Source organism: Cordyceps militaris (assembly GCF_000225605.1).
Source record: "Cordyceps militaris CM01 unplaced genomic scaffold CCM_S00001, whole genome shotgun sequence".
Classification (NCBI taxonomy): Eukaryota; Fungi; Ascomycota; class Sordariomycetes; order Hypocreales; family Cordycipitaceae; genus Cordyceps; species Cordyceps militaris.
In genome coordinates, this window is record NW_006271969.1 from 2,485,311 (window position 1) to 2,505,464 (window position 20,154).

General features: G+C 55.6%; 7 protein-coding genes across 7 annotated transcripts; 3 read left to right on the top strand and 4 right to left on the bottom strand.

The window, feature by feature from the left end:
• Positions 1-888: 888 nt before the first annotated feature.
• CCM_00780 (candidapepsin-4 precursor) lies at positions 889-2,637 on the bottom strand (the record flags this gene model as incomplete). Its single annotated transcript, XM_006665939.1, has 2 exons — positions 889-2,276; positions 2,424-2,637. 2 exons carry the CDS (start codon positions 2,635-2,637, stop codon positions 889-891), a joined length of 1,602 nt encoding a protein of 533 aa, XP_006666002.1.
• Positions 2,638-6,246: 3,609 nt separating this feature from the next.
• On the bottom strand, positions 6,247-8,069 carry CCM_00781 (alpha/beta hydrolase fold protein; the record flags this gene model as incomplete). Its single annotated transcript, XM_006665940.1, has 3 exons — positions 6,247-7,325; positions 7,394-7,466; positions 7,956-8,069. The coding sequence occupies 3 exons, from the start codon at positions 8,067-8,069 to the stop codon at positions 6,247-6,249; spliced, it is 1,266 nt and encodes a 421-aa protein (XP_006666003.1).
• A 663-nt stretch (positions 8,070-8,732) lies between these two features.
• CCM_00782 (short-chain dehydrogenase, putative) lies at positions 8,733-10,048 on the top strand (the record flags this gene model as incomplete). The annotated part of the gene is made up of 3 exons (XM_006665941.1): positions 8,733-9,536; positions 9,605-9,835; positions 9,935-10,048. 3 exons carry the CDS (start codon positions 8,733-8,735, stop codon positions 10,046-10,048), a joined length of 1,149 nt encoding a protein of 382 aa, XP_006666004.1.
• Positions 10,049-10,213: 165 nt separating this feature from the next.
• On the bottom strand, positions 10,214-11,445 carry CCM_00783 (short-chain dehydrogenase, putative; the record flags this gene model as incomplete). The annotated part of the gene is made up of 3 exons (XM_006665942.1): positions 10,214-10,725; positions 10,799-11,134; positions 11,334-11,445. The coding sequence occupies 3 exons, from the start codon at positions 11,443-11,445 to the stop codon at positions 10,214-10,216; spliced, it is 960 nt and encodes a 319-aa protein (XP_006666005.1).
• A 1,320-nt stretch (positions 11,446-12,765) lies between these two features.
• On the top strand, positions 12,766-14,657 carry CCM_00784 (dimethylaniline monooxygenase, putative; the record flags this gene model as incomplete). The annotated part of the gene is made up of 4 exons (XM_006665943.1): positions 12,766-12,937; positions 13,000-14,026; positions 14,074-14,371; positions 14,454-14,657. The coding sequence occupies 4 exons, from the start codon at positions 12,766-12,768 to the stop codon at positions 14,655-14,657; spliced, it is 1,701 nt and encodes a 566-aa protein (XP_006666006.1).
• A 210-nt stretch (positions 14,658-14,867) lies between these two features.
• On the bottom strand, positions 14,868-15,998 carry CCM_00785 (mitochondrial molecular chaperone; the record flags this gene model as incomplete). Its single annotated transcript, XM_006665944.1, has 1 exon — positions 14,868-15,998. One exon carries the CDS (start codon positions 15,996-15,998, stop codon positions 14,868-14,870), a length of 1,131 nt encoding a protein of 376 aa, XP_006666007.1.
• Positions 15,999-16,541: 543 nt separating this feature from the next.
• Positions 16,542-19,484, top strand: CCM_00786 (Coatomer subunit gamma, putative; the record flags this gene model as incomplete). Its single annotated transcript, XM_006665945.1, has 4 exons — positions 16,542-16,617; positions 16,698-17,008; positions 17,060-19,193; positions 19,252-19,484. 4 exons carry the CDS (start codon positions 16,542-16,544, stop codon positions 19,482-19,484), a joined length of 2,754 nt encoding a protein of 917 aa, XP_006666008.1.
• Between the last annotated feature and the right edge of the window lie 670 nt (positions 19,485-20,154).

A 20,154-nucleotide genomic window follows, 5' to 3' on the forward strand; every position in this document is an offset into this window, starting at 1 on the left:
AAGAGAAGAAGAGCAATCGGCAACAGGAAAACGAACAAGTAATAAAGGCGATGGCAAGAGATGAAGGAAGGAAGAAAAAGAGAGGAGAGTCAAAAGAAGAAAAAAAGAAAAAAGACTATTTGCAACGGGCGCCGCCGCCAGCGTGCCCGTCTCGGCAAAAGCCTTCCCCACGCCCGCCGATGTTGGCTCTTTGCTCTTGCTCCGCCTGCCCAATAAGCACTGTTGGCGATTCCGGAGGCGAGTGGAGAATGGCTTGGCCTATTTTCTCCATTTTCTTGAACTATTATTCCGCACAGCCGAGGGAAACATGCCCTCGAGCTTCAGTGGAGCACATCTCCGGGGGGCCGCCGCGGCACCTGCACCATGCAGTTCTTTTGTTCGGATGTGATGGGATTGAAAAGTCCGTTAAGTGGGTTTTTTTCTTGAGAAACCGGATACTCTCCTGAGCTGTTTTGTTTTTTCTTGTATTATTCCTTGTTGGCCTGTCCCAATCTCCGCTGCTTCCATCTTGTCTCGTCAAGCTACCAACCTGATGGAACCCACATGCCGAGGCCGGCCCCATCTTGTCACGGCGCTACATTGCCCCGAATGCCCCGACGGCCCCAGGCACACGATAAAGGACCCTTTGCGCATCCTAGCTTAATGGTTCGTATGTAGCTACTTGATCCCTGCGAGCAGCACAGAGACAACTTCAATTCTATTTGTCACTGCGAATGTAATTTATGCATATATACACCCATATCCTGCTAGCCGCACGCCTGCCGGCCGGCCCCGTCCCATGACCAACAAAATAATCACATTGCGGCCGCAAGCTCGGATCTATCCCTCTATCACCATCGCTATCCCAGAAAATGCAACATGCAAAAAATACCAAAACAAAATCATCCACTACAGCAAAGCAATAATCACGTTGCCCATGCTCACCGAGCACAGCACCGCCAGTAACGACCAGACCACGCCATACCGCCCGCTACCGCTGCTGGACTCCTTGCTGCTGTTGCTGCTGGTCTTTCCGCTCTCTCCGGTGCCCCCGGCCTCGCTGGTCTCGCTGGCCTTCGCCTCAGCCGTGGCTGTCATGACCACTCCCGTCTTGCAGTTGGGGTCGAACGCGGGGCACACTGTCACCGTGTACGTCGTCGTCACCGGGCGGACGCTGCTGCTGCTGCTGCTGCTGCTGCTGGCGCCGCCCCCGGCCGAGATGGTCTGCGTGGGTGTGCCAGGTGCCGCGCCGCAGTTGCCCCGGACTGACGGCACCGCATTCACGCCCTTGCCGACCGTCACAATGTCCGGGCTGCCGCAGTCGGCCGCCTGCGCAATGTGCACCGCCTCGTTGTCCCAGTCAAACACAAAGTACCCCGCCCGCAGCACCGTGTCGCCCAGAATCTGCTGCCCTTCTGTCAGCGCGATGCCCGCGTAGCATGTCAACGGGTCGCCGACGTTGATGATGAAGTCTTTGAATGGCACCCTGACAATCACCCCACCAAATCCAAAGTTTACCGACCCTGGCAAGTTCTGGCTCTGGCAGGGAATCTGAAAGTAGCCATCGCCGTCCGGCTGGGCATTCAGCGCACTGAGGATCGGCATCGCCACCTGCTCTTGCAGCCGCGAAATCGTCGTGCCCGAGTCGAGCATGACGTTGCTGTTGTCGCCCTGCAGCCGCCTGTTAGTTTCCGACGTGGACAGTGTGATGCCCACCGTGTCAAGGGACACGGCCAGTCGAGCCTCGCCTGCCAAGCCTTTGATGATGGGAACTTTTTGCAGCGTGCCCATAAACTTGCTGCGGTCTAGCCCGCCGTAGATGAGGGCCCCAGTCTTGACGTCTGAGTGCCGCAAATCCAGAGAAAATACCCGGCTGGCGATGACACCTTGCTCGGCCATGGTATTCAGCACCAGGCTGTACGGTTTCTCGCCGTTAAACCCTGCCTGCAGGTCGGGTGCCAGGCCCAGGATTCCTTGTGACTGCCGCTCACTCTCCTGCACCACGCCAAACGTCTGGTTCAATATGGACAACGAGCCAAATGCGAGCTTGTCACAATAGTATTCAATCATGACAGACGTCTGTGTTGCTCTATTTGTCGCGTCCCCAAACTTTATCTCCTCATTCCCGAATGGTCCGATTGCCGGTGTCCGTGACTGGCTGGGGTCGTATTGACCAAACTGGTCGCATTGTAGTTGCTCTTGCGCGCGGACTGTCGAGCAGTCTGGGTTCACCCATAATTCGCTCGAGCCCGTGTCGATGAGGACAGTGATATTTTGCGGTGGCGTTCCAATGCCAACTGGTGAGAACATATTGTTAGCCCTTCTGCTCCTTTGCGTTTATGTCTGACGTTAGGTTCGCCAGCTCGACACTCAATTGTATCCAACAAGAAGCGGCAAAGGGGTCGCCAACTGGACCTTGATTCGTCACGCAGACCTCAACATACTCTGTGCGGCATAGAAAAAGTCCTTATTTTCCAATGTCGTTTGGATGGCTTTCTGGGATCGCTTCTCGCTGTGTTGCGTGCGCGGTATTGTGCCCACTGGTACGGCGAGATAGCCAGGGTTGCTGTCAGCGCCAGTGACGCTCTGCGTTGTGCCTGCGACATATCGAGCCCCCAAGACGAGCCCGGCGGCCAGGCTGGCGCTGGACAAGCGCATGGTGATGCCTATACTCTGCAGATTCGAGGCATACGTGATCTTGTTAGGCCAGTTGTCTTATTTCCAGTTGCAGAAGCTTGTATGCAAGGCGTCGTGGTTTCGGAAGTTGGGTAGGTAGCTATCCTGTCAGCCTCCACGCCTATGAGGTATCAGTCTGAAGAGCAGTCGAGACGCCAGCACTCGACAATGTCCGTCTATCGTATCGTATGTACAAGAAGAAAAAGATAAAACAGTAAAGTATCGAATCCCCCTGAGCGACAACCCAGAGACGACCAGGCTACTTAACAACAGCACCTGGTGGCTCCGTCTTAAGTACAGTCTTTCTAGTGTCAGCATCAGGCTGAGTCGCATCAATGCATGTCTAAATGGCCGAGAGAAATAGTGTCGCAGTGGCGCCCCCAAAACTGAGTCTGTAACAGATGCTAGGCGGTGGGCAATAGAGGAGCCAGGGGTGTTTTAGCGTCTCGGCGGATCAGCAATGACTGAGTAGGATGGGTGCCATCGGTCTTGATGAATTGGCAATGATCAAAGTGATAAGAGGGGGTTTCTCTCTTGAAATATTGTGGTGGGTAGATGCGACGTTGTAGAGAATGCTGGCTGGCGTTTTTGGGCTGCCAGCCGTTTGTTACCCAATTTGTAGTTGCCAGCTGCCAGCTGCCGACGGGTCACTACCTACCTGAGGTACCTCGCTAGGTAGTACCTTGACTTTCTCCTGTTACATCAATTCCCTCTCGCAAAAAGTTATTATTCGTGTATCTGTCGTCTCCTTCATCTACCGCCATCGGCTTCTGCTCCTTCACTTTGACGACACTGCTGCAATGGATCCTTGTAGCTTGGCTTATACTACACTGTTCGAACGACATGCTCGTGCCCGTACAAACAAAGTTGGTGCAGCGAGCCCTTTCGGGTCTTGGCTTTTCTTTTTCAAGCCATCTGACACAAACGATGAGTCTTTCGAAACCTCCCTAGATACCACCACGTTCGAGGCTCCATCAAGCATCAACCATTAACCTTCACGGCCGTAGGTGCTATATTTGGCCACGGCGGGGGCGCTGATGAACGCAACCCACCTGCCAATGGTCCAGTTGCATCCATAACTACAGGGACGACTGCCTTGCCAAGTACTCCCCGCGGTAGCTAGTGGGTTGGCAAGTCAAGCGAATTCCAAATCTTGGCCGCATATGGGACAGTTTATTCTATCTGCAAAGTGCTGTGGTCTTGTCCGACAAAGGAAACGAAAAATAACGCTTGTCTTCGGGGCGAGCTGGAGAGATAAGTGACACCGAGATCTTGACCACAAACAAAAGGTGGTACGGACGAGGTTACAACGGTCAGCCACATTCGACCAGTTAGTTGCCTATTTGAGAAGGGCGGCCGCGAATCTCGCCGCCACAAAACCGTGCTATAAAGTGCCGGCGGAGCAGTCAGAAGAAAGAAGAAAGAACATGATGGTTGTGTGGCCAACTTCGGTTCTCCAAAAGTGTGCTTCATCCGTCGAGTGCGTGGACGCAGGCGCTTCGTGTGGATGGATGTCTCGTCTTCCACGTCAGCCACACGGGTAGGTATGTACAGTTCGGTGGCAATCGGCTGCAGAACGCCCTAGTGGGCGAGCGAGTCGATCAAGTTGAGTGTTTATAAATAGGAATGACAGGCAGATGGGCAGTGCATTGCTGCCAATTGTCTAGAGGAAGGGATAGAGGGGTATTTGGGCGGGACCGATTCCGCGTCGCAGAAGAAACGCTGTTTGGAGCCTCAGTTGTCGTGCTAGTGACTGGGAAAAGAAAACAAGGACGCCGTCCCTTCCCGCGGCTTCCTCATCCTATACAGCTTCCTATGCGCGGCCTGCAAGTGAGGATTTGTATCGAATTATCGAATTCCCTCACGACCACTGCTGCCAAGCCAAGCACTGCGCTGATGAGGCATGCTTCGCGCAAGCCACTTCTAGGTTGTCTGTAACCGTACCCCAGACAAGATTCATGCAATTGCCGACATCAGACAGTCCATCAAACCGGACGAGCACTACCCGACAACCCTTGAACACTACACATTTACGAACAGCGAGCGACAGGCCCAAATCGCCAAATAGAATGAAATGACTCGAGATTGACCCAGTATGTTACTCATGAAATTAAACTTCCACTCCCAAACTCATTAGTCGTGTGTTTAGATGAAGACCGTTTCACCAAATTTGTAGCCACCCATGGTTCTAGCCAAGGCCACAGGCGAAATGCTCCTCCATTGGATTTAACCGGGCTACTACTTGGACGTGAAACGGAACTGGTGGCGATGACTTTCCCAGCATCGGAATGGTGAATAGGGAGACTGATTGCAGAGACGAGTCTATCAATGTGCACTCTCCGGGTCGTCCACCCTGCCATGCTGATGCATCTAAGTACAGCAATATGCCGAAGGGCGCCCGTTTTCCCATGCCCTTTCGATATCGAAAAACAGCCCCAGGCGCAGTATGGATATGGAATACCAGATCTCACAGCATCCTCTGCAGGTCTGCATTCTCTCCTGCCATTGACTTATGCCTGGTAATGGGGGGAGAGTTGTACATGCTTGTTTCGCACATTTTCAAAGTCTGACAAGCAGTGCGTGTATCGTAGCACGCTGGAGCAATTGACATATTTACAAGGAGTCAAATACACCGGTTGCTTGACAATCGACAAACACCCTTACGGAGGTTAGACATCGCATCACCACATTGATCAATTATGGAAGAAATGACCTCACGCCAACACATTGCCGTGATTTGGTATGCAATTATGCCCCCCCCCAGCGTCCTTTGCTGATCATGCCGGACATTACAGTGCCGGCGTCATTGGCCTGTCCATCATCCTGCAGCTGGCCCTCCGCGGGTATCCTATAGGCCATGACAGTCCTCACGCGCGCGAGCTTCCCGGCGATTAGGACATTGACTATACCTCAACCCGCACCGATGCCCACTCTCGGCCCATCGCCGTCCAGGCACAGCGCAGGACACCATTGGAAACACCGAGACTATGAGGGGCTGCGGCGCCTCACGGCCGACCCCTGCGAGAACGAGGCCGGTGTAGCCTTTTTCCCGGCGTCAATAGAAGGGGAGCTTGCCGTGCTTACCGCCTAGCCGTAGCCTCGCCTGCTGAAACCGGAGAGAGGTGCCGACCAGAGGAGTGGCCGGCATTACTAAGGCCGGTCTTGCCTGCTCTGCCTACGTTAGCTCGCTAGTATATCCAGAAATGGCTTCAATACCGGGCAGAGTACGCCGGTGCCGTCTTTATAGGCACCAGGCTTACCGCTGCGCAAGAGGCGGCATTCGTAGGCGGACTACGCCTCGAGAAAGAAGTTGCTCAAAGTATCAAAATGTCGGAGAATGGCCTGTATTAAGACAGTCGTCCATATTTATCGCACTGTTACGGTGCCGGCGCCAGGGGTTTCAAAAGGGGATGAGCCACAGAATCTCCCGCTCCTGCGTTGTTGTGGACTAATGCCTCACTTGATAGGGCTGCACGGCATCATGGTAGAGGTGACTTGAGCATACATATCTACACTGAGCCAGTATGCGTTTTACGCACATACGAATAACCTCCCATGTCATACAATTCAATTTCCGAAAGAGTCGAGCGCTTATTCAATGATGACGCTCTTGAACCATGTCTTCATCTTCTTGGCGTTGTGGTCGGGCTTCTTGAAAATGTGCTCAAGGAGAACACCGTCGTGGAGCTCCTTGGGGGCCTCGTAGGTGAGCAAGTTCACGGCGGGCGCCTCGCGCTTGATTGTCTCAATCATGGCAAGGCTGTGGTCGCGCAGCACCTCTCGGCCGCCATACGTGATGTAGAGCTTGGGCGTAATCGCTTCAAAGCCTTGGAACCAGCCAAAGTCGGCCTCGAGGGGGCGCGACCAAGGGTCTGACTCAAACCTGACGGTAGCGTGCTTGTGAGGGTCAATCGACTCCGGTCCCAGCTTCTGGATGATAGCCGTGCTGACCATGTCATTATTACCAAAGGTGCGGAAGGACTCGGTGTCGTCGCTCTGGCCCAGCCAGGCAGACACGAGGAAGGCGCCGGCAAGGGGCTCCGACAGCTTGAGCTCGGTAACGGTTGGCTGCGGATGGAGGGCGTGGCCGAGGAACTGCATCGTCAGGTTCCCGCCGGCCGAGTCGCCGCCGACGACCACGTCGCGTGCCTGGAAGCCCTGCGCGCGGACCTCCTCGTAGGCGGCGACGGTCTGGCGCAGGGGGCCGGGCAGGACGCCGCGGGGCGCGAGCGTGTACTGCAAGAAGGCGACGGCCGTCTCGACGCCGGCCTCGACGCCCGACATGACGTAGGCGTTCCAGGCCCAGAGGAAGTGGCCGTCGGAGGCGGGCAGCACGTAGCCGCCGCCGTGGAGGAAGAGGACCACCTTTTTTGCCTTTTTGCGGTCGCCGAGCCAGAGAATGGCCGAGTCGTCGACACCCTTGTTGAGCTCCTGCACGTCGTAGACGACGCGGTTCTTGAAGTTGGGCGCGCTCCACCGCTTGGCCGCGTACTTGATGAACTTGGCGTACTCTTGGCGCGTCGTCGGCTGCAGCTTCTGAATCTCCTTGCCCGTCAGGATGCCAAAGGTGGTGCGCACGACGGCGGCCAGCAGCGACGGGCGCAGCTTCATGCCGTGCACGACGGACAGCACGAGCATGCGCAGGATGTTGAGGGCGAGGCTCACGGGGACTGCAGGTTCGCCACGGCGGCCCCTTGTTAGCCGGCGGTGGGTGGGCAGCAAGCGAGAGCAAACGTACAGATGGTGAGGAGCTTGAGAATCATCTTGAGGCGCTCGCCGACGCTCATGTCCGGCTTGCTCGGGAAGCCAGCCTACATTGCAATGTCAGCCTCGGCTTCTTTGCGACGCCGTTTCAACATGTCCATCTGCTCGTCGCGGAACAAGGCGACGGTTTTTTTTTTGCCTTTTTTTTTCTGAAAAGAAAACCTGGCTCTTTTGCAGCTTCCAGTTGAGCACAGTCGCACGCGCCCGACTCGGGCGGTCTTTGCTCCGAAAGATGTGTACGCATCAGCTTACCATGGTGAACGGATTTCGTCCGGGGTTTATCGTATCGGTTTCGGGTTGGTGCGGTCGCACAAGCTTCAGCCGAGGTTGTCCGTAACAGGAAGGGAGCAGAGACGCTAACAGAGTCGCTTCGCAATGTCTTTCGCACGCTGAGTAAGAAGGCGATAATCAGGGCAAGAGAGCCAGGGAGAAGAATGAGATATGGTGAAGAAGACGTGCGAGGAAAAGGCCAAGTCAGGCTCTATATTCAAACGCCCTGGCAATTGTAAATGACCCGATTGAGTTGGCTTGCGCACGGAAGACGGGGTAATCTTCTGGAGTAGCCAGTAGCCGAGGTTCTTTGCTTGAATCGGCACTCCGTTCCAGAGCTTGGCGCTCGAGTCCACAGCAATAAGGCAGCTAGCCTGCATCTATCGCGTGCTAGCTAACCTCATAGAGTAACACTTCAGTTCGCCGGCCAGAGATGGCCCCATCGCGCTGGAGAATCATCGTGTGGATCAGTGATGAACAATGGTTGAACTGATTGGTGCCTGTCTAGTTGTCAAGCAGTTGGCTCTGCCCAGAGGGTTTGCGAGACAACCATACGGCGCGAGGAATAGATATAGCGGATCGGTTTGTGGCAAATGAGTTCTCTCACCAGTGGAGCTTGGATCGGAAAACAGTCTCTTGCGCTGTCGACACATGTGAGAAGAGGTACGAGGTGAGACTGAGCGCCAACTCCGACGGGTTCTCAGCGAATTCCGCACCTACATCAAGTAAGACACATTGAGAGGGAATACCTTGAGCTGATCTTTCATCAGCCGCCCCAGCTCGCGAGCGGACTTGGGGCAAACTCGAAAGAATTGAGCCACAAAACGGAAACGACAGTGACATTAAAACGCAAGGGCCTACCTATATTACAGAGGCGCCCATAATACAAGATGACGACGCGTGGGTACTTTTGTGGCAGGAGGAATCAAAGTGTTTAAAAAGCCAGCATTTCGTCGTGAATTTGTTGTTTCCAAGACGCGACTGATTCTATCCTACCCAACAAGCTCCCGTCTCTATCTGATTGAAACGCGACAGCAGCTGCCATGTTCACCAACCGCGAGGGCCTCAACATCGACGGCGTCGTCAGCACCCTGAGCCGCGTCGTGAACCACCGCACGACCCTGCCCCTCGCCCTCGGCCTGTCGCTGGAGCCTCTGCTCGCGCGCTGGGCGCCGGCCCTTCTGCGCGCCCTCTCCCAAAACGAGACGGCGGCCGGGCTGCTGCGCTTCGCGGCCGGGCACGCGGGCCTGCGGCGGCCGGCGTGGATCGCGGCGGTGCTCACGTCGGCGTGGGCGCTGAGCGGCTGGCTCACGCACAAGAGCACCAACAACTGGGTCGAGGACCCGACGTGGGACTTTGACAGCGAGATTGTGCTCGTGACGGGCGGCAGCAGCGGCATCGGCGCCGGCGTCGCGCGCGAGTTCCTGCGCCGCAACCCGCGCACCGCCGTCGTCGTCGTCGACATCGCCGCCGCGCTCACGTGGGAGGTGCCCGCGGCGGCGGACGGCGCGCGCGTGCACTTTTACCAGTGCGACGTGGCGGACGCCGCCGCCGTACGGGCCATGGCGGACCGCGTCCGCGACGAGGTCGGCCACCCGACGGTGCTCTTCAACAATGCGGGCGTCGCGCGCGGGTCGCCGATTCTGACGGCGCCGCCCGAGGACTTTGAGCTCGTCGTCAGGACGAACCTGCTCGCGCAGTACTACGTCACGCAGCAGTTCCTGGGAGACATGGTGCGCCGCGACCACGGACACATTGTGTACTCGGGATCGCTGAGCTCGGTGATTGCCGGCCCGAGCATCGGTCCTTATTCCTCCACCAAGGCAGGTCTTTCCGCCATGCACGACGTAAGCAATATGTTTTCTTTTTTTCCTTTGGCTTTTTTTTCCCCCGGCTTATTGATGCGTCTTGACAGGCTCTCCAACTGGAACTCAAGTTCATGTACGACGCCCCTCGCGTCCGCCAGACGCTCGGCATCTTTGGCTTCATCCGCACGCCCATGGTAGGCGCAGCGACCAAGGGCGGCAGCTTTGCCGTTCCGTTCCTCGAGGTCGAAACGGTGGCCGAGGCCATTGTCGACTCCGTCTACAGCACATACTCGAGCACAATCTACTTGCCCGGTGCCGCCGGCTTCAGTGCAGGCTTGGTAAGTCACTCGCAGAAGAGAACAAGAAAAAATGACAACGGGCTACATGTTCTCGTCTTTTACCATTTGCACCGAGTACACTACTAACTTTTGCTTCAGCGAGGTGCGCCTACGTGGATGTTGACAAACTTGCGCTTTGGCTTTGGAGCAGGCTTGGCCAAACTACGCATGCCAGCATTTGGAGAGCAAATCCGTAAGATTACACAGAGGTAGAGTTGAAGCTGTGTTATGAGTGAGATGGTATTCTTCAGCAGCCTTTTTATTGTACTTGAATAATAGCAGGCTTGTTTCATTTGCTCTCCCTAACCAGCACACTCAATCCGTCCTTTATTCGACTACAACCTCTGATCCATTTTCTCACCCCGGTTGTTCGCCCATCTACAGTGGCATACGTCCATCGTACGAAATGACCTGTCCCGCATCCCCATCCCGCTCGCCCTCGACCACGGCCCGCATCACCCGGCCTCCCTTGCGCGGGTGCGGCAAGTTGAGCGCCGCGACCAGCTCCGGGTTGCCGCCGAGGTTGGTGGCGAGCATGCCCGGCCCGACGGCCCAGACCCTGACGCCGTCCGCGCGCAGCTTGTGGTTCCAGTCCAGCATGAGCATGTTGAGCGCCGTCTTGCTGCAGCGGTAGCCAATCGTCTCGAAGCCGACGGGCGGCTTGGGCCAGCCGGCGGGCTGCGGCGGCGTGGGGAAGTAGCTCTTGGCGGCCTCGGTGATTTGCGACAGGCCGGCGAGGAAGAGCAGGCGCGGGTCGGCGGAGCGTAGCAGCAGCGGCATAAAGGTGTGCGTGGCAATGGTGGTGCCGGTCACGTTGACGTCGTAGGCCCGGTTGAAGCAGTCGCGGAGGGACACCTCCCCGGCGCTGTACTGGATGTCAAAGGTGGCGCCTTGTGAGAAAGAAGAAGAAGACGGTTAGAGTGTTGCGTGGCGTGAAGAGGGGGGGATGAGGTAGATGCGTACCGGCATTGTTGATGAGGGCGTCAATTCTTTGATTGGTTGACTGGACAGTAGCAAACGCAGCGTTGATGGACTCGTCGCTGGTGAGGTCCATTTGCACAACCTGGAGGGTATTGGACGAGGAGGGCACCTCGCTCTTGATCTTTTCCATGGCCTTTGTGCCATTTTCCAGAGATCGGCTGGTCATGATGATGTGGTATGATTTGGGTGCCTCGTAGAAGGACTTGACAATCTCGTAGCCGATGCCGCTGTTGGCACCAGTGACCAGAACGACAGTAGGGGAAGACATGTTGGTTATAGTATGCTTTTTGATGGGAAGGAGAAGAGTAGTTGACAGAACTTGTTTGATAGTTGTTATGATTGATTGTCCATTTTATGGAAAGGGAGCAAAGGGCTTATATAGGTATTTTCGTAGTGATGAACAAGATATTTGGACAAGATCAATTGGGGCATTTACACCAGAATTCTATCCACTTTTGGTAGTCGGTCGGTGACGTTTAGCACCAATGTGCAGCGAACGATTGAAATTCGCACGCACCCTGTGCGAATACCGGAGTTAAGTGGATGCTCCGGGCGAGATGGCGGACCAGATCCGGAGACAGAGCCTTGAGATCCGACAAGACGTTGCCGCCCATCCGTTTCAACGTCATCGTGTTGTCGATCGAGCTTCGAGGAGTTTATTTGAGTGTACTCGGACTCTTGCTCGTCACTTGTCCAGACTCGCACACTGTGTGAACAATTGGGCACCTGTTGGTACTATGGTTGGTAGTACTATGCGCCTGACCATTTGGGCAGCCAGACATAACCAGCCAATTGTTCCTATGGATGCTGCTTGGCCATTTTCCTAAGGGTTTTATTAGTTAGCATTCTGTGCTAGAAAGAGTTGCTGCCCGTCAGTGTAGCGGCCTTGTCGGACCAGCCCTACCATTGCTAATAAGCGACGCACAATAGGTACCTGGTACATGACCACTGTAGGATTCCCTGTAATAGTCCCTCGGCGCAGGTGATGCAACTATTAAATTCTGAATAAATAACGATTCATTCCCCTTGGTCGCGTTTGGCTGCATCTCATTTCAAACGAGTCATTTAATTCTCAATATGACTAAACAGCAAGTTCTCAGGGCAAAGGAGCATGAAGTTTGCCCACCTCCTGATGACAGCACTGACTAGTATTATTGCTATTATTGTCCCGCGCAGCATCTCATATCAGAGATAGTTATAGTAATGTATCCATCCAGCAAATGCAGCTGACTCCCCGCGCTTCCACTTTGGCCCCAGTGCCCGCCATCTGAAAATGCCCCATACACTAATTTGTATAACTTAGGGCAATTTAGTTAGTGCTCCGATCGGTCAAAAGTTGGTGCGCTAGCTGTCTCGTCCCTAGTATTACCTATCTAGTTCCTGCAACGACCTGGCTCTGTCTTCCTTCGCGTCCACCGGACTTGTCTCCTTGAGCTGTGAATGGCCTTGATCAAGGTGTGTCCTTGTCCATGTAAAAGCCCAATGTACATCTGTAAAATAAAGTCACTCAAAGGCCACAACGGGTGATTGCTCCGCGACCTCCCCCCCTTCCGCCGGGGCGAGCTGAACCTCCAAGTGCCCCAGCACATGCCAGCATCTTTTCACTCCGGCTAACAAGTCACTCCTGCCCTACCGTAGTAGCCGTCTTAAAGTGAATGCACGGCGTTTCCGCGGTGAATAAAGCGCGTCTTATCCGACCCCAAATGTAACCGGCCATGACTTCGACTGGCCGCATCATCCCGTCGCCGTCGCCGTCGCACTAATAAAGGAAGAGGCGGGGGCCTCGGCTTTCCCCAGCTTTTACGGGTAGCTCGCTTCCAAGTTCCTAGTAATAACGGCTGTATGCCGGGTTCCTCCCTTCCTTTAACCTCTCTGTTACCCCTAAAAGTTGCCGGCTGCAGCCTCAGCTCAACCGCGGCGCCCACGACAACAAAACAAACCATCACAACATGGCGACTGAAAAGAGCAACGCTACCTACAGCCAGTTTGCTTGCATCGGCACTGGTTTCTCCGGTATCGGTTTGGGCGCGACACTCAAGCGATGGTACAACATTACTGACGTGGTGCTCTTTGAGCGCGAGAGCAAGCTGGGTGGCACTTGGCACATTAACCAGTATCCCGGTAAGCGCTGTCATGGACAATATTGGTGGAACAGTACTTACACCTTTTCCTTCTCCCGACAGGATGCGCCTGTGATGTGCCGTCGCCCTTGTATAGCTTCTCCTTTGCCCCCAACGGCGACTGGAAGCAGCTCTTCAACGCGCAGGCCGATATCTTCGACTACCTAACCAAGGTTGCTGAGGAATATGATCTTCTCTCCAAGATGCGGTTCAACGCCACTGTCGAGCGCTGTGAGTGGAACGAGGCTCGAGCCCGGTGGCGCATGGAGATTCGCGACGAGACAACCGGCACAGTCTCGTACCACGAATGCAAGTTCCTCTTTAGCGGTGTCGGACAGTTGATCCAGCCGCGCGTGCCTAATTTCCCGGGCATGGACACCTTCAAGGGCGACATGTTCCATGCCGCCCGCTGGAAGCACGACGTGTCTCTCAAGGACAAGAATGTCATCGTCGTCGGCAACGGCTGCACGGCGGACCAGATCGTCCCCGCCATCGTCAAGGAGACCAAGTCGCTGACGCAGATTGTGCGCTCTAAGCACTGGATCGTCAAGCCGCCGCTGATGCCCAACCCGCGACTGATGACCTTTTTGTTCAGGAGGGTGCCGGGCATGCTCAACTTTATACGCCTGACCATCTGGCTCGCCCTCGAAAACTCGTGGCGCGCCTTCTACTTGACAAAGACGGCCGCGCGCCTGCGCAAATCTAGCGAGGCGACCGCGCGCGCCTACATGAAGGAGCTCGCCCCGGCAAAGTACCACGACATGCTGATCCCCGACTTCCCCATCGGCTGCAAGCGTCGCATCTTCAATCCCGGCTACCTCGAGTGCCTCCACGAGGACAACCTCACGCTGACGGACAAGGCCATTCTCGAAGTTGTGCCAGAGGGCGTGCGCACACAGGACGGCATCATCGAGGCAGACGTCATTGCCCTCGCGACGGGGTACACCACAAACAGCTTCTTGCCCCGTATCGAGCTCGTAGGCAGAAACGGTGAGACGGCCGAGGAGCACTGGGAAAAGACCAACGGTGCTGCAGCGTACAATGCTACTCTGCTGAGCGGCTTTCCCAACTTTTTCATGATTCTAGGCAAGTTTTCGCCCGCTGCTTGCAGAAAGGAAATAAGAAGCTAACTCGCAGCGCAGGCCCAAATACCGTCACTGGTCATACCTCGACCGTCTTTGCGATTGAAAACTCAATCAACTATGCACTACGCATTCTCAAGCCCGTCCTGGACGGCGAGACCGTCTCGGTCGACTGCCTCCAGGAAGCAGAGGACCGATGGGATCAGACCATCCAGGAGGGTCTGACAAAGACCGTCTGGGCTGACGGCATCTGCAACAACTGGTATTCTCGCAATGCCAAGGGGGAGCAGGCTCGCAACTCGTCGACATATCCCTTTATGCAGGGCCACTTTTGGTACAAGTGCTTCTTCCCGGTCTACGAGGACCTGAAATATACCGCAAGTCCTTTTCCTTCGCTGAAATCCCACCCATCGAAAGTGCTAACCAGCTTCATAGCCTACGCTTGACCGCCGGACAAAGAGGGTTGGCCGCTACATCAAGATTGCAGTCTTGGCATTTGCCCTCTTCGCCTCTGTCAAGGCAGCGCGCGCCGTCAGGGAAGAGGGCTTCAAGAATATTTTTCAAGGTTACGCTATTCAAGCCTTTTTGAAATTTCACATGCTTCGCATGCGCGTCCAGCAAGCCATCAGGGCCAAATAGAAATAAACACTGGCCAGTGGAACTTGCAGTCGCTCGTGGGGGATAAGGCAAGACCGTAAATCACGTCATTTCGTATAGCAGATTGTAATCGAAGGACTCCTGAACAGTAAATTGACCACCGTCTAGTACAATATGTTTGTTTTACAGTTGTTGGCTTTGGTGTACAGTAGAGTAAAATACATGGCAACCAGGGCTTTTCTTGGTCGTCTTCTACGACGACTTGCTTGTGCCCGAGACGAGCAGGACAACGCTGCCAAGCTGGCGACGAACATCCTCCCTATTCACATCGTGGGTATCTTCCACCTCGCCCCAATTGGACGTCTGCCAGTCAACCTCCAAACTCGTCGCGCGAGCTGCCTCCTCGGCGCCAAACCTCGTCTCGCGCGTCGCCGCGTCGCGCAGACCAGCAGGGCCATCGCTCCACTCGGCAATGAAGCGGGCGGCGGTGACGAGGCTCTTGCCCGCGAGCACGGCGCGCTCCAGACCGGCAAGCTCCCAGGCCGATAGGCCCAGGACCCAACCCTGGACGACCTCGCGCACGCCCTCGTCCTGGCTGGCGGGGAAGATGGAGTGGCCGTCGAGAACGGGCTTTATGGTGATGCCGGGCCAGACATGCGTCGTCAGGAAGCCGACCGTGTCCTCGGCGGCGCGCTTCTGGACGTCGCGGAGGGACTCGCCGGCGTCGTTGAGCAGGTCCCGCGCCCCGGCGGGCGGCGCCCAGCACAGCAGGGAGTCGGTGTCGAGGTAGCGCAGCACCGAGTTGGCAATAGCAGTGCGCGTCGCGGCGGCGACGCCGGTTGTGGCAGCGGCGGCGTCTTCGGCGGCAATGTCGAGGGCGCGGCAGACGAGGCTCGTCAGCGGGATGAGGTGCTGCTGCGTGGCCTGCTGCGCCGACGTGAGCAGGTCCCACTCGATGGCGAGCGCCGCCGCGAGCGTCGGCTTGCTGAGCGGCACGCGGACAATCTCCTTGGTGTTGGGGTGGCGCAGCGGGCGCGCGTCGAGGAGCACCTGCAGCGCGCCGTTGACCTCGTCGACGCGGACGTCCCTCCAGAAGCGGCGCTTGATGGGCGAGGCTGACGAGGAGGAAGAGGACTTCTTCATGTCCTTGGAGCTGCGGATTTCCTGGGCCGTCCTGAGCATCTCGGCCTGCCGCCGCCGGCGCTCCACGCGCTCGTCGTTGAGGGTGCGCTCGACTGGCGCTTCGGGGGGCGGCCCGGTGCCAACGACGGGGGCGACGTTGGCGGCTTTGATGGCGGAGACATGGATGCTGCGGAAGGGTCGAGCGATACCATTGGCCATACGGGGCGCCAGCCGCAGCGGTATTCGAATTGTTGACTGCATGGTTGCGGTGGGTGTGATGTAGGTAGGATGTAGATGGCTTGTTGGTGAGGGCTGGAAATTTTGGAATAGTGTGGATGTGGCAGTGTGCGGTAAGGGGCTACACGTGTGGCCAATTCACCCTCGCAGGGAAATTAAAAAGAAACCTTACTATGCCACTCGGATCGGAGAGTTTTGGAAGATTTTACAGGCTATTTTATTTCTTCTTCGTACCCAAGTTGCAGGTCGATCGTTTGCCTCTACATTTGTCTGCTCCAACCAGTAACAACATCAGTCACAAAGCAACATCATCCGCAACCCCTTTCATCGCCGATACCAAATCGGTCAGTACTACATCAGTAAATAGAGATTCTTCCCGTGAAGTAACGTATATATTTTACGAAATACACATAATTTGTTTTACCAACTGTACAGACAAATTAGTAAAAAGTCACGTGATTCGTCCCACACCCTCCCCGTCGAAGTGTCAACGTGGAGATTCCCCTGGCCAGCGGGCCAAACTGACCACGACAACCTGCAACCAAAACCCCCAACCAGTTGCCCATCATGAGCTACGGCAAAAAGGACGAAGATGCCGACCTGGGCCTGGTCAAGGTAGATCGCACTCAGGTCTTCCAAGAAGGTTCGTCTGCGCCCAATGCCTGCCTGCGCCAGCTGCTCGCCGCACCCCGCCATTCCATGCTAACAAGCTGGCCCGAACAGCTCGACTCTTCAACAGCTCCCCGATCCAGCCGCGACGATGCCGAATTCTCTTGACCAAGATTTCCCTCCTGCTCTATACGGGCGAAAAGTTCCCGACGAATGAAGCCACCACCCTGTTCTTTGGCATCTCGAAGCTCTTCCAGAACAAGGATGCCAGTCTCCGCCAGATGGTGCACCTTGTTATCAAGGAGCTCGCCAACTCGGCCGAGGACATCATCATGGTTACGAGTACGATTATGAAGGATACCGGTGGTGGCAGCGACGCCATCTACCGCCCCAATGCCATCAGAGCCCTTTGCCGCATTATTGACGTCAGTTCCCTTGCTGTCTGACGATTGCTAGTTGCGCTAATCCCTCCCTAGGCTACCACTGTTCAATCGATCGAACGTGTTATGAAGACTGCTATTGTCGACAAGAACTCGTCCGTCTCATCCGCCGCCCTCGTTTCCTCTTACCACCTTCTCCCCATCGCCAAGGATGTCGTCCGCCGTTGGCAGAGCGAGACCCAGGAGGCCGCCGCCAGCTCCAAGTCGGGTGGTGGTTTCTCCCTTGGCTTCTCGTCCAGCAACCAATTGCCCGCGAACAACTCGAGCATGACGCAGTACCACGCCATAGGCCTGCTCTACCAGATGCGCATGCACGACCGCATGGCTCTGGTTAAGATGGTCCAGCAATTTGGTTCCCCTGGTGCCGTCAAGAGCGCCCCCGCCACCGTCATGCTGGTCAGACTCGCCGCCCAGCTCGCCGAGGAAGACGTCTCTCTCCGCAAACCCATGTCACAATTGCTCGTTGGCTGGTTGCGCCACAAGTCGGAAATGGTCAACTTCGAGGCTGCCAAGGCCATCTGCGACCTCCGCGACGTTACCGACGACGAGATTAACCAAGCCGTCCATGTCCTGCAGATGTTCCTCACCTCGCCGCGCGCCGTCACCAAGTTTGCCGCCCTCCGCATCCTCCACAACTTTGCCTCGTTCACGCCCACCGCCGTCGCCCCTTGCAACCAAGATATTGAGCTTCTCATCTCCAACTCGAACCGCTCCATTGCCACGTTTGCTATTACGACGCTTCTCAAAACTGGTAACGAGGCTAGTGTCGACCGTCTGATGAAGCAGATTGCCAGCTTCATGTCTGAGATCACCGACGAGTTCAAGATTACCATTGTCGAGGCCATCCGCACACTGTGCCTCAAGTTCCCCAACAAGCAGGCTGGCATGCTGACATTCCTCAGTGGCATCTTGCGCGACGAGGGCGGCTTCGAGTTCAAGAAGGCTGTTATTGAGAGCATGTTTGACCTCATCAAGTTTGTTCCCGACTCCAAGGACGAGGCGCTGGCACACCTGTGCGAGTTTATTGAGGACTGCGAGTTCACCAAGCTTGCGGTGCGCATCCTGCACCTCATTGGTCTTGAGGGACCCAAGACCAGCAACCCTACCAAATATATTCGCTACATCTACAACCGCGTCGTCTTGGAGAACGCCATTGTGCGTGCGGCTGCCGTGACGGCGCTGGCCAAGTTTGGCGTTGGACAGACTGATGCCGACGTCAAGAGCAGTGTCAAGGTTCTGCTTGCTCGCTGCCTCGACGACGTCGACGACGAAGTACGCGACCGCGCTGCGCTCAACCTTAAACTTATGAGTGAGCAGGATGACCAGATGGCGAGCAACTTTGTCAAGAACGAGAGCATGTTTGCGCTTCCGTACTTTGAGCACCAGCTGGTCATGTACGTGACATCGGAAGACAAGAGCAACTTTGAGAACCCCTTTGATATTTCCAAGATTCCGGTCGTCACACGAGAGCAGGCGGATGCTGAAGACAGAACCAAGAAGCTCACGGCTACGACACCGACAATCAAGGCGCCGAAGGCCGGCCCGACCAAGGCCCCCGCATCTGGTGCCGAAGCTGCCGCGGCCGCTTCTGCCCAGGCGCAAAAATACACGGAGGAGTTTATGACCATCCCTGACATGGCCGAGTTTGGCAGTGTGCTCAAGTCATCGCCTGTCATTGAGCTCACCGAGGCAGAAACTGAGTACGTTGTGTCTCTGGTCAAGCATGTTTTCAAGGAGCACATTGTTCTGCAATTCGACGTAAAGAACACCTTGCCCGATACCGTGCTGGAGAACGTGTCAGTGGTAGCGTCGCCTTCTGAAGAGGACGAGCTAGAAGAGGTATTCATCCTACAATCCGACAAACTAGCGACGGATGAACCTGGCAAGGTCTATGTAGCGTTCAAGAAGGTGAATGGCGAAAAGTCTCTACCAGTCTCGTCATTTACGAATGTTCTCCGATTTACCAGCAAGGAGATTGACCCATCAACGGGCGAGCCAGAGGAGAGTGGCTATGACGACGAGTACGAGGTGTCAGAGTTTGAGCTCACGGGCAGCGACTATATCATCCCTACGTTTGCAGGCAACTTCGATGACTTGTGGGAGCAGGTTGGATCGGCTGGCGAGGAGGCCGAGGAGACGCTGCAGCTGAGCAGCATGAAGAGCATTGCGGGTGAGTTTTTGGACTGCTACGACAAGTATGGCAATGGGATGCTAACACGAGTGGACAGATGCTACGGAGCAGCTCACACAGGCGCTGTCGCTGCAGCCGCTAGACGGGACAGATGTTCCTGTGAACCAGAGCACGCATACGCTGAAGCTGCTGGGCAAGACGGTGACCGGCGGGCGTGTGGTGGCGACGGTGCGGATGGCGTTTTCTACCAAGTCGGGGGTGACGACGAAGATTACGGTGCGCAGCGAGGAGGAGGATGTGGCGGCACTGGTGATTGCATCTGTAGCTTAAAAATGAAGACGTTGCACAGGGCAGGCGTTGCGGGTAATAGTGTGATGGTAGATAGAGTCATGATATACAATGCCAAGGGCACATTACGAGAAAAACTCGCGTATGGCGATGTACAGTACTGGTGAGATGAGGGTGTATGTTTGATACATGTGTCAGTCTGAGATGAACGCAGAGGGGTTATGAGCTGTCGTAAGCCACAGGACAGACCGTCTGGGTAGGATGTAAGCCAAAGTAACAGCTTGACAAGGTAGTAAAGTGGCTTGAAGAGGAGTTATGGATTCCTAGTTACGAGGGGCGATGGAAATGGGCGTCAGACAAACGCATGAATATGTTTTGCCTTGTCCCAACAGAATTCGAGACGAAGGTTTCGCCGTGGTTGAGTCAAATGACGTCGATCATGTGCGCTGGTCAGGACGTGACGTGCAACTGGTTTTGAGTTGCTGGTACGGAGCGCAATACAGCGCATAAAAAACGGTAGAAAGCGGTTCTACTAACTACTGACTGTTGCACGTGAAATGGACAAATGATGTGCTTTTTGGATTCTATTATCCTTTGCCCGGTGGTGAGGCGATTGTTCGTCGTATCCTCGTACAGGGTACTTGATACTGTCTGCATGTACTGGCTGGTAAGCAGGCGGCCCGTGGCCGGGCATGCCGGGTTACAAGCGCCA